Source organism: Oryctolagus cuniculus, chromosome 14, assembly GCF_051225735.1.
Source record: "Oryctolagus cuniculus isolate XC-2025 breed Fujian yellow rabbit chromosome 14, ASM5122573v1, whole genome shotgun sequence".
NCBI classification, from domain to species: Eukaryota; Metazoa; Chordata; class Mammalia; order Lagomorpha; family Leporidae; genus Oryctolagus; species Oryctolagus cuniculus.
In genome coordinates this window covers 74,235,977-74,252,732 of record NC_142880.1, presented here as the reverse complement: position 1 = coordinate 74,252,732, position 16,756 = coordinate 74,235,977, and the positions used below count along the sequence as shown (strand labels likewise).

Sequence of the window (16,756 nt, the reverse complement as noted above, 5' to 3'; positions counted from 1 at the left end):
TTTACAGCTAACAACAATGAGAATAACACAAGGGGGTAAAATGACATACCAGAGAAAAGTCACAAAGTTTCAAATCAGATCAAAAGGGGAAAAAAGGGCATTTCTGGTTTTCATTAGCATGTAAATGGTAGTAGAGCCTAGTCTTCTACCATCCAAATTTTCCACAGCTGTCTTGCACCTCCTCTCTCCAAGATGCAGCTTTCTCTTCTTCCTTGTCCTTCACATGACACAAGGAAAGACAAAAGCCACAAGGGTGAGAAAGGTGGGTCTTTGCAGCATACAAAGGACTGAAGTAAGTTCATCTACATTTCAGAGAAATCTTCAGATATTTGGTCCCTCTTTTTGCAAAGAAAGGTTATCTTTGAAGAGTTCCCCTGGAATAGATGCTGAGCCTAAAGGGAGTTGTTCATAGGAGGCGGCCCTGGGGTTGAAGCCAAAAGACACAGACATTTATATTTTCTTTGCATCCTGTGTAAGTACCTTGGGGGATGGGGAGTAGCAGAGAGACAACAGTTGGAAGAGTGGGGGAGGGCAGGAGAAAAAAGAAGCAACAGGGGACACTCAGCCTTCTCTTCTTTCCCTCTCCCAATTTCAGAGAACTAGCTTTCCATAGAAAGTGAGGCATGGTGAAAAAGAGAGCTACATAAAAAAGGGTGGGGATAGAGGGTGGGAGGGATGGTAAGCAGGTACAGGAATTATCAATAGGAAGAGAAAGAACCTCTCTTAGTCTTGGTGATGAGAACATTTTCATATAAAAAGACGTGTAGAAGACCTTATTTTGTTAAGTAACTGAAAAGTGATCAACTTGGGATTTCATGATTCTCTCTCTATACTTCACTATTATAAAAGTTTCCACTTATCCTTAATTCACACTAAGAGCAACTGAAGAACAGAACTGCATTTTTAAGAATTATAAAATTTTAACTTTTCCAAGTAAAGATTTTTCCTATTTCTCATATCAACTATAGAGTATATATCAGTCGATACTGAGAATATGAATATAATGTATATTTTGTATATTGAAAAGTACTCTAGATCAATGCTGTCCAATAGAAATACATGAACTATACATTTAAAATGTTCTAGTAGCCCTCATAAAGCAACGAATTTTTTTAAAAAACAAAAATGATTATAATGTCTTAACATAGAATAAAAATTGAGATACACTGTTTTTCTCATACTAAGTCTCTGAAATCCACTATAGTATATTTCAAATGCTATAGCCATGTTTGGCTGGTGGTTACCCTATTGGACAGTGCAGATCTATAAGATTAATTTCTTAAATCTACCAACATCATAGCATCACAGAGGAATTATTATATTTGGAATCCAGAAACCTGGGCCCCATCAGTTAAGAGATGTATGACTGATCTTGGGCTTGTTTTATTAGACAAGATCTCAGTATCACAGGAAAAAAACTAAAGGTTGAAGGGCCTCAACCAGAGACTGACACAGCTGTTCTTTGGGAGGGTTAGTACTTAAGTCTTCATCTACATAGTAAAACCACCTTGTGTTTCTTCTCTTCACCCTCCCACAGCCTACTGCCATCTTCCCTCAGAAATCCCAAAGCACTTATTCCTTTCTGTAGCTCTGGAGGCTATAGACGTCTCAACCACATTGCCCTCCTTTGCATCTCCTATTTTGTATGTATGCATGTATTTAATAAATTTGTATGCCTTTTCTCCTGTTAATCTGTTTATTTCACAGACTCAATTATTAAACTTTCAAAGGGAGAAAGGAAAATTCTTTTCACCCTAATAAAAAAATTGCCAGTCATTCTTATAGATTTTCTTTCTTCAGATCTTTTTTAAAGATTTTTATTTGCTTGAAAGCCAATGTGACAAGGAGGGAGATAGGGAGAGAGAGGGATCGTCCATCTGCTGGTTCAATGCCCAAATGGCTGCAACAAGCCAAGAGCCCAAATTCCATTAGGTTTCCCACATAGGTGGCAGGGGGCCAAGTACTTGGGCCATCTTGTTCTGCTTTCCCAGGTGCACTGACAGGGAGCTAGATTAGAAGCAGGGCAGCCGGGACTTGAACCAGTGCTCTGAAAGTGGATGGCAGTGTTGCAAGTGTTACTTAACTTGCTGTGCTACAACATTGGCCCCATCTTCAGATTTCTAATTAGAGAGAATTAACAGTTCTTCTAAAGTGAGTGACATAAAGGTTAAAGTAGAAGTGATTTACATAAAAGGTTAAAATATAATCTGAATAGTTTACAACATCACTAAATTTATTATTCGAATTCACCAGTATTTTATTTATTTTCAAGAGTTACAGAGAGAGAGACAGACAGACAGAGAGAGGTCTTTCATCCACTGGTTTATTCCCCAAATGGCCGCAATAGCCAGAGCTGAGCTGAGCCAGGAGCTTCTTCCAGGTCTCCACCGGGATGCAGGGGCCCAGGGACTTTGACCATCCTCCGCTGCTTTCCCAGGTGCATGAGCAAGGAGCTGGACTGGAAGTGGAACAGCCGGGACTTGAACGGTGCCCATATGGGATGGTGGTACCACAGCACTAGCCCCCAAATTTACCACATTGAGATAAAGATAAATGGGATTTGCTGTTTTCCCTTGAAAAGTGATTATAAACAGTAGGCAAGATAAAGTATTATAGTTTTAGCAGGGTGGTAATAATGCCTTACTTAACTATCCCCAGAGCCTAGCAAGAAGGTGCTGATATCCAAAAGGGTATTTAATATATTTCTGAATGAATAAAATACAAAAATGTATGTAACCTTTTTTGTATTTTATTCAGAAATTTATACATTTATTCATATGTGTGTGTAATAAATAACATCATACTATATATAATCATACTATAACAGCTGTAAGAACAGAACAAAATTATTGTGGAAGTTAAAAAGAATTCATTCAGTGGGAATGAAAAAGGGAAAAAGATCAGGGATTGAGAAAGGAGGGAACATAGTTTCTGAAGGCTAGTCTGGAGTTTCACAGGTAGGGACAAAAATGAGAAAGGGAATGATATGTAGGAGGGGTAGGTGGCAGAAAGTTTATATAGCAAGTTTAGTATATAAGAAGAGTTGGGGCTTAGTCAAATACAGGTAGAACTTTGGTGACAGTCCTTTTATTGTGAAGAACCTTGAATTATCAGTTGAGGAGTTTGCCTATTAACTACAGAGCACTGGAGATACTTGAATAAAGGGTATTTGGGGGATTTATAAAAGTCTCATATTATTGAGGTAGTACATATAATGGTTTAGAACAGAGGTAAGCTAACATCAATTGTAAAGATCCAAGGGGTAATTGTTTTTAGGTTTTTACAACTACTCAATTCTACCACTGTAGCTGAAAAGACATCATGGACAATATCTAAGTGAAAGAACCAAACTGCTTAAAAACAAAAAAAAATCCTTACAGTATGTGACCTTGTTAGCTAATGATGCCTCGAAACACCAGTGTCCGTGAACTATAAAATGGGGAGAACTGTTCCTGCTTCATAGAGTTGTAGTGAGGATTAAATGAGAATGAATGAAAAGCACTTAGTATAGTATAGCCCATGATTTCGTGTTTATGAATGTAGCTTTTGTAATGATGACATTGATATATGTTACCTGAGTCTCATAAATAAAATTATAATTATTGTGGAAGTTAAAAGGAAGAGAGAACTGACCTACTATGAGTGGGAGAGGGGCAAAAGAAAAGGGATCAGGAAAAGGTAACATAGATAAAATAGTTTCTGAAAACTAGCCTGGAGTTTCACAGGTAGAGTCTATGAGTCTCAAAATATAATTTGCAGGTATTAAACGTTTGCTAGAAAAAAACTGAATCTGAAAATCTTATTCCTCATTTTACTGATTCTGCTTAATACAATCTTTTATGTCCAGTGAAGTAATGGTCATGACTTTCAGTTAACATTTATTTTTAAAAATCTTTGAGCCGGCGCCGCAGCTCACTAGGCTAATCCTCCGCCTTGTGGCACCGGCACACGGGGTTCTAGTCCCAGTCGGGGCGCCGGATTCTGTCCCGGTTGCCCTTCTTCCAGGCCAGCTCTCTGCTGTGGCCAGGGAGTGCAGTGGAGGATGGCCCAAGTCCTTGGGCCCTGCACCCCATGGGAGACCAGGATAAGTACCTGGCTCCTGCCAACGGATCAGCACGGTGCGCCGTGGCGGCCATTGGAGGGTGAACCAACGGCAAAAGGAAGACCTTTCTCTCTCTCTCTCACTGTCCACTCTGCCTGTCAAAAAAACAAACAAAAAAATCTTTAATAATTTTCATTTATTTGAAAGGAAAGTCAGAGCAAGAGAGAAACAGTAAAATAGATCTTCCATCCACTGGTTAAGTCCCTAAATGCTCCAGCTCAGTCTAGGTCTTCCATATGAGTGGCAGCGACCAAACTGCTTGAGCCATCACCTGGTGCAAATTACCAGGAAGCTGAAATCAGAAGCAGAGCTGGGCCTTGAACTCAGGCATTCTCATATGGAATGTGGGCATACTATGTGGAATCGTAATTACTTATCAAATACCTGACCCACAGGAAATGAAACTGAGAAGGAAATGAAAGGATACTGTTTTAGAATAGTCTAATATTGTTCTAGAATAGTACTTAAGTGTACAGATTATCTTTTTTGGTGTGGCAGTTTTAGCTTAACCTTCTATCTCTAAATACTACTGAAAGGCAAACATTTAAAGCTCACAAATGCATAAACTTTGCTTGATTTTACTATCAACACAGAATCATCTATATAACAAAAATACATTTTTCTCTCTAGATAATGTAATGAGTAGATACTGAGCTAAACATTAAGAAATAAAGACATAGCTGAGCTGCTGCATGAGTTTAACATCCATGCCTAAGGTCTATAGCTTTTGAGTATTACTTAATCCAACTTCTGATTTCAAACATGAAGACACAGGTTTCTCAAACACTAAGTTTAGAGAAGTATGACATGTTCAAGCTCTTCTGTGAGGCAGACAACTGTGGAGTCAGAATACTAGTTACTGGCCTCTTCACCTGGCAGTCTTTACATATCAGTGCTTCTGCACCATTTTTTTCTGTTTAAGGTCTTAACTTCCCGAACATTGATTCACCCAACCTTCAAAAGCACCAAGTCACAACAAAATGATGTTAGGTATGGAGAGAGAGGGTGGGTCTATTTCTATGTCCTTCACCAGTTTTAACTAACCAAGAAGGGATCAGAATGTGGGGGTAGGGGGAGAGAAGGAAATGTTGTGAAATTTGGAAAAGATCCCCTACCCTTTGATTCTCAACACTTCAATGGCATTTATTTAAATTTCCCTACCACCACCATAGCAGAAGAACTAGGACTGATCTATTTAAAATATTATATAGCTAAAAGTTAAATAAACAGATTACACAAGTACCATAGTGAATTCAAGAAAGGAATAATCATTGAGGACTTCATCAGTAGATCAGAATGGCTTCAAATTCTTGAGTAGACAATTATATTTTAGAAAGTCATTAATTTCACCAGATAATGACTCTTCATTACACATCAGATTTTGTGCTAGGTACTGAAGGACAAAGTAATGATCAAATTAGAGTTGCTGCTGTATCATAGGTTAAAATTCCTGATCCACTGTTAGTCTATAGTTTTAAAAGTTACTATTCACTAAGCTTTTTCAAGTTATATCTTCTACATATTTTGATAATGTTACTTAATGTTGTTTCTCTGGGAGACAGCGATATTGGAAAGGCAACAGATTCCAATGACAGCAGTGGTTAGTTCACACCCTGCAACTCACATGGCAACTGTAGTCATGCAATCCTGACTACTTAGAGTGAGATTATCCAAGGACTTAACAGTTCAATTAGATTTCCTGTTATTAAACTTGTTACAGACATCAAATGAATAATTTTCAAGGTGTCAGACATCAAATACAGTAGGCTGAAAAGATGGGAAACATTAGCAACTATTTTTGAGAACTATGTTATAGTTGTAAAAAATTAATATTTTGATAATGTTAGTTTAAATCAAAATACTTTTTTAAAAGATTTTATTTATTTGAGAGGTAGAGTTACAGACAGTGAGAGGGAGAGACAGAGAGAAAGGTCTTCCATCTGCTGGTTCACTCCCCAAATTGCTGCAACGGCTGCAGCTGGGCTGATCCGAAGCCAGAAGCCAAGAGTTTCTTCTGGGTCTCCCATGCGGGTGCAAGGGTCCAAGTGCTTGGGTCATCTTCTACTGTTTTCCCAGGCCACAGAGGAGCCACCAGGACTAGAACCGGCTGTGCCACAGCACTGGCCCCTTAGATATTATTTTAATGACTATGACTGATTTAAGAATAATTACACGACTAAGAAATTTGGAATCTAGCAAGAAAGTGTTAATAAGGAATTGTACTTAAGCTTTTTTACCAAAAAATTTCTAGAAGTCTATTACTAATTATGGGTTACATTTATATGAAATTATATACTGTGTATCAGATTTTGCTTTTATTACTTCATGTAATCCTCACAGCAGTTCTCATCAGAAATAGGTTACTTCCGGGTATTCATGGAAAAATGGAATTTAAAGTAAAAAATTTTTTAAAAAAGGGTGTGTGTTTGAGAAGTGGGCTTGTGGTACAGCAGGTTAAGATGTCCCATAGAACTGCTGAATCCCGTATCGCAGTGCTTGGTTGAAGTCCCAGCTATTCTTGTTTCCAACTCAGTTTCCTGCTAATAGGATTCTGAGAGGTAGCAGATGATGGCTCAAGTGGTTAAATCCCTGCTATCTAACATGGGAGATTGGATGGCATTCAGGGCTCCTGACTTTTAACCTGGTCTAGCACTTATGGGCATTTGGGCAGTGAAGCAGTGGAATGGAAGATATTTCCCTCTCTGTCACCCTTTCAAATAGAAAGAATAAATTAAAAAATATAAAAACTATTTCTCAGCATAAACTTCATCAAGTTCAAGACACTTTTGTAAGTGGTGATACTGGCCATTTAGTTCAATTCTATGGAATTGAGGGTCCTGGGAATTTACCCACGTCAATGCAGTCTTTGTTAACTGAACAAAAATTGGTGCCCCTTAAAGATTTTGAAAGATTAGGAAACAAAGAGCCCAATCAGACCTGTAAAGGGCGTGCCTAAAGAGTTAGCACTGAAATTCACAAAATTCCCCTTGTTTTATAAGAAGAAAGAACATTATCATGGTAGAGAAGGACACTCTAGTGAAGCTTTTACAGGCATGTTTCTACTAAAGCTTTGGCTAACTTTCTCAAAACACTCTCCTAATGAGCAGATATTATCATTCTTTGCCTCTCCAGAAAGTCAACAAGCAAAATGCCTTCAGCATCCCACCAAAAACTGTTGTTATGACCCCTTGCTCTTGACTGGCCCACTTCCACTCCCTAATAACCATTGCTTTGATTGTGCTTTGTCTTCAGGATCATACTGGTAAAGTCGTGTTTCATTTCTTATTACAAATCTTGGAAGAAATGCTTCAGCATCTTGATCCCACTTATTTAAAATTTCCACTGAAAGTTCTGCTCTTGACTGCAGCTGATCCAAGCACAACAGTTTTGGTACCAACCAGTAAAAGTTTGTCTACTTTAGTCATAGTTTTGTAAACTGAACCAATTAAGGTGTCTGTGGTGTTGACTATTTTGTTTCTGCTGTTAATCGTTGGTCCTTTTCAATTAGAGCATGAAAAGAATTTTTCCCCCCACAAATTCATCTTCACATTGTCTCATCCTTTCTTAAAATGAGTCATCCGTTTGTAAACTTCTGATGGGGGGAGGCACTGTCACTATTAGCATTATGAAAAGCATCATGATTGTTCCATTCTTTCACCCATGCTTTACCATAAATTTGATGTTTGTTCTCACTCCAATTTTAGCAGAATTCAAACTGCTCTGATAGGAACTCTTCTTAAACTAATGTCTTACCATCCTTCTTAGTGCCTGAAACTAATCCTTTTCAGATATGTTGTAACAAGTTAGTAGGGATTTATTTTGATGCCAAAAAATTTTTTTCAAGAGGCTGGAGCTGTAGTATAGCTGGTAGAGCTGTCCCCTGTAAGCACTGGCATCCCATATGGGTGCTGGTTCAAGTCCTGGCTCTTCCTCTTCCAATCCAGCTCCTTGCTAAAGTGTCTAGGAAAGCAGTAGAAGATGGACCAACTGCTTGGACCCCTGTCACCATGTGGAATATCCAAATAAAGCTCCTGGCTCTTGGCTTTTGGTCTGGCCCAGCACTGGCTGTTGCCACCACTTGGAGAGTGAAACAGCAGATGGAAGACTTCTCTCTCTGCCTCTGCCTCCACCTCCGCCTCTCCCTCTCTGTAACTCTACCTTTCAAATAAATAAACAAATCTCTAAAAACATTAAAAAAAGAAAAGAAAAAGCTATGTCTGGATTTTCAAATTTTTTAAGATTTATTTATTTTACTTGAAAGTTACAGTTACACAGAGAGAAGAGGAGAAGCAAAGAGAGAGAGGTCTTCCATCCTCTGGTTCACTCCCCAAATGGCCCCAACAGCTGGAGCTGCTGGCCGTCCCGAAGCCAGGAGCCAGGAGTTTCTTCCAGGTCTCCCATATGAGTGCAGGGGCCCAAAGACTTGGGCCATCTTCTACTGCTTTCCCAGGCCATAGTCAAGAGCTGGATTGGAAGTGGAGCAGCCGGGACTCGAACCGGCGCCCATATGGGATGCTGGTACTGCAGGCAGCGGCTTTACCTGCTACACCACAGCACTGGCCCTGAAAGCTTTTTCATAATACACATTTTCCATTAACTTTCTGAAGATAACTTATACATTAATAAACTCATAGTCAACATGGATTCAAACCCATGTAGTCTGGCCTCTGACTTTTAATTATAAGCTATATACTAATTGGAGGGGGAGGGGAAATAGCAACCTATATGATGATTTCACATTTATATGTCAAATATGTTATATAATACTAATAATCTTTTGCATTTCTATACTGCCTCATTATAACAATGTACTTAAACAACCATTAGCCAAATCATTCAAATAGATGGTTAAATTAAATTCATTTTGACCAACTAGATCTTGAATATCTACTTCTGTGTTAAATTTGGGAGATTTTCTAACATGTTTTATCAAATAGAATGAACTGAGTACAAATATACAGTGATGCAGTTAAATCTCAGGGAGATAACAATAGCAATACCAGATGGTAGGAATCTGAATTTCATTTTTATTTATTTATTTATTTGAAAGGCAGACTTACAGAGAGGGAGAGAAAGAGAGAGCTTGATCTGCCTTCTTCTGGTTCACTCCCCAGATAGGTGCAATGACCAGGGCTGGGCCAGGCTGAAGCCAGGAGCCTGGAGCTCCTTCCAGGCCTCCCATGTGGGTGCAGGGGCTCAAACACTTGGGGCATCTTCTGCTTTCTCAGGGGCATCAGCAGGGAGCTGGACTGGATGTGGAGCAGCTGGCACTCAAACCAGCGCCCATAGGGGATGCTGGCATTGCAGGTGGTGGCTTTACCCAGTATGCCACATCGCAGGCCCCAAGATTATGAATATCAAAACTAACAGTTAAGGATTATTATGTGTCGGGCATTGTAACATGTATTCCCACTTCATAACATGTTTCTTCACAGTTGAAACATGGGCACTTGGTCCATTATGAAATTAATCCAGAGTAATATAGCTTCCTAGTGATACAGCAAGGATTAGAATCCAGACTAGTCTGATTTCAAGCCTCTTTTCACTACCCTATGTTAGCTTAATAGTAGCAAATGATATGCAAAATGACATTTTGCATTTGTATTGATAGTAAGATCAACACAAACCAATGATGGAAGGTGGCTGTTCCAAAACCAATGAGTGAGGGGGCTGGTGCTATTGTGTAGTGATCAAGCCGCTGCCTGTAGCACCAGTGTCCTATATGGGCATGGGTTCCAGTTCTGGCTGCTCTACTTTCAAGCAGCAGAAGATGGCCCAGGTGCTTGGGCCCCTGTACCCACATGGGAGACCTGGAAGAAGCTCACCTGGCTTCAGCCTAGCATAGCCCTGGCCATTGCGGCCATCTAGTGAGTAAACCAGCAGATGGAAGATCTCTCTCTCTGCTTCTCCCTGTCTGTAATTCAGCACTTCAAATAAATAAATAAATAAATAAATCTTAAAAAATAAAGTTTTAGCAAAATGAAATAAAAGGTAAATTATTGAAAATATTTAAATCCATGCATACAAATGATCTTTTAAAAAGTTCATAAAAATGTGTTGAGATGCGTAGATTTCAAAAATTTTTGCACCAAAATAAACTTGCCTCCTTTAATTCAATTTTCCACAAACTTTAAAGGACCATAATACACACTTAGGATGCACTAATATAATTATACAGTTACCATTATGCTTAATATTAGGCCTACCATATCTAGAAAAGCAGATATGTAAGCATAAAGGAAATTTTAGAGGATTATGATAACAATTTTCAAGAAACTGAAGAGATGGACTAATAGGAATTAGATTTTTGGCTCAAAGTAAGACAGAGCTTAATAAACAGAGGTGTCAAAACTGAAATAAACTACCTTGGCTTAGAATTTAAATAATCTTATGTAAAAAATTCGCAGAGGCATTCATAAGCAAGAAATGTGTTAGGGAGTTTTTATTCCTTGCCTTTCAAATTAAATAGTTTTTTTTAATATTACATAAGCATTCCATTTTATGTTGCCTTTTTTGAAAGGTGAGCATTCTGATGAAACGAAGCCTAACAATCACTTGATTAGATTTATTGAAAGCTTCCTTGCAAAAGAAAATCTGTATCCTTGGATGACTTTAATTAAAGTGAAGAAAATGAAATCATATGTTGATGATGTTGAAATCAAAACAGACCACCAAACATACCATTTTTTTCTGCAAAGGCAACCGCATCTTCTTTAGCACTGAAGGTTAGAACCATGTTGGACAAGGGATCGGCCCTGTAAAAAAGATGTTTAGAAAATAAAGTCATTATAATATTTTCTTTTTTGGTGTTAAATATGAGAGATTTCCAACTGCAAAGATACCAACGCCACCGTTCTTCCAATCACTCTTCCCATTCTTCCATTCTCCTCCTCCTCCTATATTTTCTAGCTGTTTCCTAGGAATATTGCCACCACCAGTTTACACTCTCTTTCCTGAACTACTATAATGCCCTCCCCACTAATCTGCATGCTTTCCTGATTCCAATCCACTCTTCACCAAGCTTCCAGATTAATTTTCCTGAAGTTCAATTCCTAAACACACTGCTCAACTCAAAAACTTCAAAAAGTTTCTAGCCTTTTTTTTTTTTTTTTTTTAATTATTTGAAAAGTAGAGAAACAAAGGGAAGGGAAAGAGAGGGAGATAGAGGTCTCCAATCTGCTGGTCTGCTACCCAAGTGCCTGCAATGGCCAAGGTGGGGCCAGGTGAAAGCCAGAAGTTAGGAACTCAATCTGGGTCTCCCACATGGGAAGAGGGGACTCAATTACTTGAGTCACCACCTGCTGCCTCTCAGGGTGAACATTAACAGGAAGATGGCATGGGAGGGGAGGTGGAACTTGAACCAAGGCATTCCAGTATGGGATGTGAGAATTCCAAGCAGTGTCTTAACCACTGTACCAATTGCCTGGCCTTCTCTAGCCTTAAGTAATTTCCCAAGTAACCAATTGGTCAAATCAGATTGTTAACTATTCCTCTAAATGCATCCTGTACTTTCCTATTAATTCAATTTGTTCCTTCCACTTAGAATCTCTCCCACTATCTCTACATATGGTAGTCTATCCCTACCATCCCTCATGGTTCACCTTTTCCATCAAGACTTTCATACCCTATGCTCTTCCAATTATGTGTAATTTCTCTTTCAATCTCCACTAAATATAATTTGTGCTTTTATTTCTAGACTTCATTTGCTCAATTCTCAGTTACTTGGGTTCCAACTGAGGTAATGAAAGAATTGCTTATATCAGATATAACAGGCTAACAATTACATGAATAATAATTATAAACTCTGGAAAAGGCAAAAAGACATTTTAAGAAGACCAGAAAGTAGCTAAAGGCAGGAAAATAAGGAGAGAATTCAATGCTTTAAAAAAAAAAAAAAAAAAAGGAACCAGACTGGATTATATTTATTTTTTTCTCCTAAAGGTATTTTCTTGCCCAGACAGCAAGAGGAACTCAAGAAGAAAGCATAGTCTTCTCAGCACAAGAAGTCTGGGGATAGAGTGCAGGACTATCAGAGGAGCTGCAAATTTAGGGGAAATAATAGTGAAAAGGAAGAACACAAAGAGCGGGGAACTTTTAAACTGCACATGAACTGGGAAGGCTCTAACACTATAACTGTGAAGGCTGAAAGAAGTGAACAGATTTCAGAAAGTCTATGCTACATGGGAGACTGAATCTGTGTTTTTTTTTTTTTTTTTTTTTAAGCAACACTCAGAAAGACCATGCCATTTTATTTTTGATACTATGTTCCAGAAATAAGACTAGGGGTAAAGCTGAAATGTACCTACCCCAACACAGCATAAAATCAACCCTCTACAGTAATCTCATTGCTACTGTCAGCAACTTGAGAAGCATAAGTAAGCAGAGAATTAATAGATTTTTAACACTTCAAATAAATTGTTTTTGATTAACTGATGACAAATGTTTCACAATAGTATAATAGGAAGTGACAAAATTAGACAAAAGGTATGTACAAAATTCTTCACTTTAATATTATACATAATAATCCCAACTGAAAGCTATACAAATGCTCATCAGTAAGTAGTGGACAATTCTCACAAACATAAACAAAAAAGCTAGTCACAGAAGAGAACATAAAAGATTGATTCTCTTAAGTAGAAAATTAGGTAAGCTAATCTATGTTATTACAACTCACGATAGTGGTTACCTTTTAGAAAGGAACATGGGATGTGATGGGTACTTTATTATTATTATTATTATTTTAAAAAAGATTGATTGATTGCTTTGAAAGGCAGACAGAGGGGAAAAAAGAGAGCTTCCAATTGCTGAGCCAAGCTGAAGCCAGGAGCCTAGAATTCCATCTGGGTTTCTCATGTCAGGGGCAGTGGCCCAAGCACTTGGGCCATCTTCTGTTACTTTCCCAGGTATATATATTAGCAGGGAATTGAGTCAGAGGTGGAGCATCTGGGACTTGAACTGGCCCCCATAATGGATGCCAGCATTGCAGGTGATGGATTAACCCCTGGACCACAATGCTGGCCCCAAAAGGGGACTTCTGAAGTACTGGAAATTCTCTGTTTCTCAGTCTTGGTACTATCAGTCACATAGGTAGGTTCAGGTTGTAAAAATTTAGGGACCTGTATACTTCTGATCTGTATATTTTTCTGAATGATATATTTCAATAAAGATTTTTTTTAAAAGATACTTATTTGAGAGGTAAAGTTACAGACAATGAGAGGGAGAGACAGAGAGAGAGAGGTCTTCCATCCGCTGGTTCACTCCCCAGGTGACCACAATGGCTGGAGCTGAGCCGATCCAAAGCCAGGAGCCAAGACCTTCTTCCAGGTCTCCCACATGGGTGCAGGGGCCTAAGACAGGCCATAGCAGGGAGCTAGATTAGAAGAGGAGCAGCCAGGACTTGAACTGGCGCCCATATGGGATACTGGCTCTTCAGGCCAGGGCTTTAACCTGCAGCACCACAGTGCGGGCCCCCATTTTTTTTTTTAAAGCCATATTTGGCTTGCCAAATAATATAGTGTTTGCTCTATTTCAAGTATGATCTAAAAAATTTTTTTTATTTATTTATTTTTTTCATTTTATTTTCAAGGCAGAGACACAGAGACAGAAGAAAAGATCTTCCATCCACTGGTTTGCTTCCTAAACACTTGGAACATACAGGGCTGAGCCCAGAGCCAGGAACTCAATCCACTTTTCCATGTGAGTGGCAGGGTCCCAAGTACTTAAGCCATTACTCACCACCTCACAAGATGTGCATTACCAGTAAACTGGAATGGAGACTCGAGCTGGGCCTCAAATCCAGGCACTCCAATTTGAGAAGCAGGTGTTTCAAGGAGCACCTTAACCACGTAAAAATGTTCATATCCCAAGTCTAATTTTTAGATTTTTTTCCACCTAAGATTTTTTTTAAAAAAAGGTTTATTTCTTCAATTAAAATACAGGGTTATACACGGGGAGGGAGAAGAAGGAGGAGAGAGATCTTCCATCTGCTGGTTTACTTCCACATAGCTCCAATGGCTGGGGCTGGACCAGGCCAAAGTCAGAGGCCTGGAACTCCATCTACTTCTCCTACATGAGTGGCAGGGGTCCAAGTACTCAGGACATCTTCTACCTTCCCAGACCATTAGCAGGGAGCTGAATAGGAAGTGGAGCAGCCAGGAATGCACGTGTATGGGATGCTATCATCACAGGGGATGGCTTACCCTGCTGTATCACAATGCTCCCCTCCACTCCCAAGATACCTATTTTAAAACATAGAAATACTTTTTTGGTTTGTTTATTTGAAAAGCATAGAGGGGGCCAATGCGGAGGCATAGCGGATAATGCAGCGCTGGCGTCCCATACAGGTCGAGACCCAGCTGTTCCACTTCTGATCCAGCTCTCTGCTATGGCTTGGGAAAGCAGTGGAAGATGGCCCAAGTCCTTGGGGCCCTGCACCCATGTGGGAGACCCAGAAGAAGCTTCTGGCTTCAGATTGTCACAGCTCCAGCCGTTGAGGAAATCTGGGGAGTGACTCAGCAGATGGAAGACCTTTCTCTCTCTGCAACTCTGCCTTTCAAATAAAATAAATAAAACTAAGGCTTAGCTTATTTTTTTCAGCATAAGTAATATTAGTTGTTATATGTAGCCCTGAATGCTATTACTTTGACAGGCACAATTTAGAGGTTAGAAACTCAACTTTCTACAAATAGAATAGGGTAAGATACAGAGATATATTATAAAGAAAATAGAGGACAAAAAGTCTAAAATCAGTATTTTAATGAATAGTTTTGTTGCCATCCCTTCAGAAATATTTTTTAAATGCGTATGGCTTAACAAAGATACACTGGACCTGGGTTTGAGTCCTGGTTTCAGTTCCCAATTCCAGCTTCCTGCTAAGGCAGACCCTAGGAGACAGCGGTGATGACTCAAGTAGTTAGGTTTCTGCTTCCCATGTGGAAGACTTAAATTGAGTTCTGGGCTTCTGGCTCTGGCTTGGCCCCACCACTGAAGGCATTTGGGGAATGAACTGACAGAGAGAGGGAAAGCAAGAAAAGTAAGTGATGGAAGTATGTGAGTGTGTTTCCATCTCTCTTTGATAATAAAATAGAAATATTCCTGAAATAAGGAATGTCAGAGCATCAGGCAATTACAAACACTAGCACCATATGTTGCTAGGGCCAGTGCTGTTGCCTAGTAGGCTAAGCCTCCACCTGAGGTGCCCATATCCCATATGGGCGCTGGTTCGTGTCCTGGCTACTCCTCTTCCAATCCAGCTCTCTGCTATGGCCTGGGAAAGCAGTTGCGGATGGCCTAAGTACACACACACAAAACAAATCTCCCCAGACTAATACCAGACTGATTAAATACAGAAATTTTAAATGCATATTAATAAATCAAGTAGTATACTTAAAAGGTGTAAGTTCATGCCCCGTTCAAAAATACCTAATTAGATCAAAGGATATATTTAAATTCATTACATGTTCACAGATTAAAGGAGAAAATACCCTTAAACAGATGTGGGAAAAGCATTTAAAAAATACCTTTAAATGTTTTAAAAAACATTGGTAAGTCAAAATTAGGAAAAAACTTTGTCCATTTTATTACACCAGAAACAATTCTAATAAAGAAGGAAAGACATGACAGGCATGTGGGCCAGTGGTTAAACATGTACAAGTTCCAGGGCCAGCATACTGGGTAAGGCCACAGCCTGCAATGCCAGCAGCCCACGTGGGTACCAGTTCATGTACTGGCTAATTCACTTCCCATCCAGCTCCCTGCTAATGGCCTAGAAAAAGCAGCAGAAGATGGCTCAAGTATTTGGGCTCTTGCCACCCATGTGGGAGACTTGGAAGAAGAGCCCAGCTCCTGGCTTCAGCCTGGCCCAGCCCTGGCAGTTGTAGGCATCTGGGAAGTGAACCAGCAGACAGAAGCTCCCTCTGCGTTTCTTTCCCTCTTTCTCTAACTCTGACTTTTAAATAAATAAAGCTTAAAAAAAAATGTACAAGTTCCATACTGGAGTGCCTGGATTCGAAGCCTGCCACTGTTCCTGACTCGACCATTCTGCTAATGCAGATCACTGGGAGTCAGTGTTGACAGCTCAAGTAATTGGGTTCCTGCCACCTCCATGGGAGACCTGGATTGAGTTCCTGGCTCCTGGCTTTGGGCCAATCCACTCCCTGACATTGAAGACATTTAGGAATGATCCAGCAGTCAGGAACTCAGTCTGTCTCTCACTCAAAGAAATGAATGGACAAATAGCTAGTTTCCTTATTAAAGGAAATAAGGATATTGGCTATTACTGTTAATATTCAACAGTCCGCAAATTCTAGTCAATGAAATAAAGCAAGAAAAAATAATTAACTATTTAAAGAGAAAACAATCTGCCTCCAAAAATGAAGCCCTTCAAAAGTCAGGGGAACTAGTGACAGTATAAGGAAGATCATAAGCAAAATTAACTTTAGTTTTTAATTGCTATTTTGGATAAAGTAAGGGCCGGCGCCAAGGCTCACTTGGCTAATTCTCCGCCTGTGGCGCCGGCACCCTGGGTTCTAGTCCCGGTTGCTCCTCTTCCAGTCCAGCTGTGTGCTGTGGCCCGGGAAGGCAGTGGAGGATGGCCCAGGTCCTTGGGCCCTGCACCCGCATGAGAGAGCAGAAGGAAGCACCTGGCTCCCTAGC

General features: G+C 39.6%; 1 protein-coding gene across 1 annotated transcript in view; it reads right to left on the bottom strand.

Annotated features, from left to right (window-relative positions):
- Positions 1-16,756, bottom strand: part of NDUFS4 (NADH:ubiquinone oxidoreductase subunit S4) — a 112,994-nt gene that overhangs the window by 16,210 nt on the left and 80,028 nt on the right. The window contains exon 4 of the mRNA XM_008262198.4: positions 10,784-10,857. Coding sequence (XP_008260420.3) covers positions 10,784-10,857 — 74 coding nt within the window. The remainder of the gene's footprint in view (positions 1-10,783; positions 10,858-16,756) is intronic.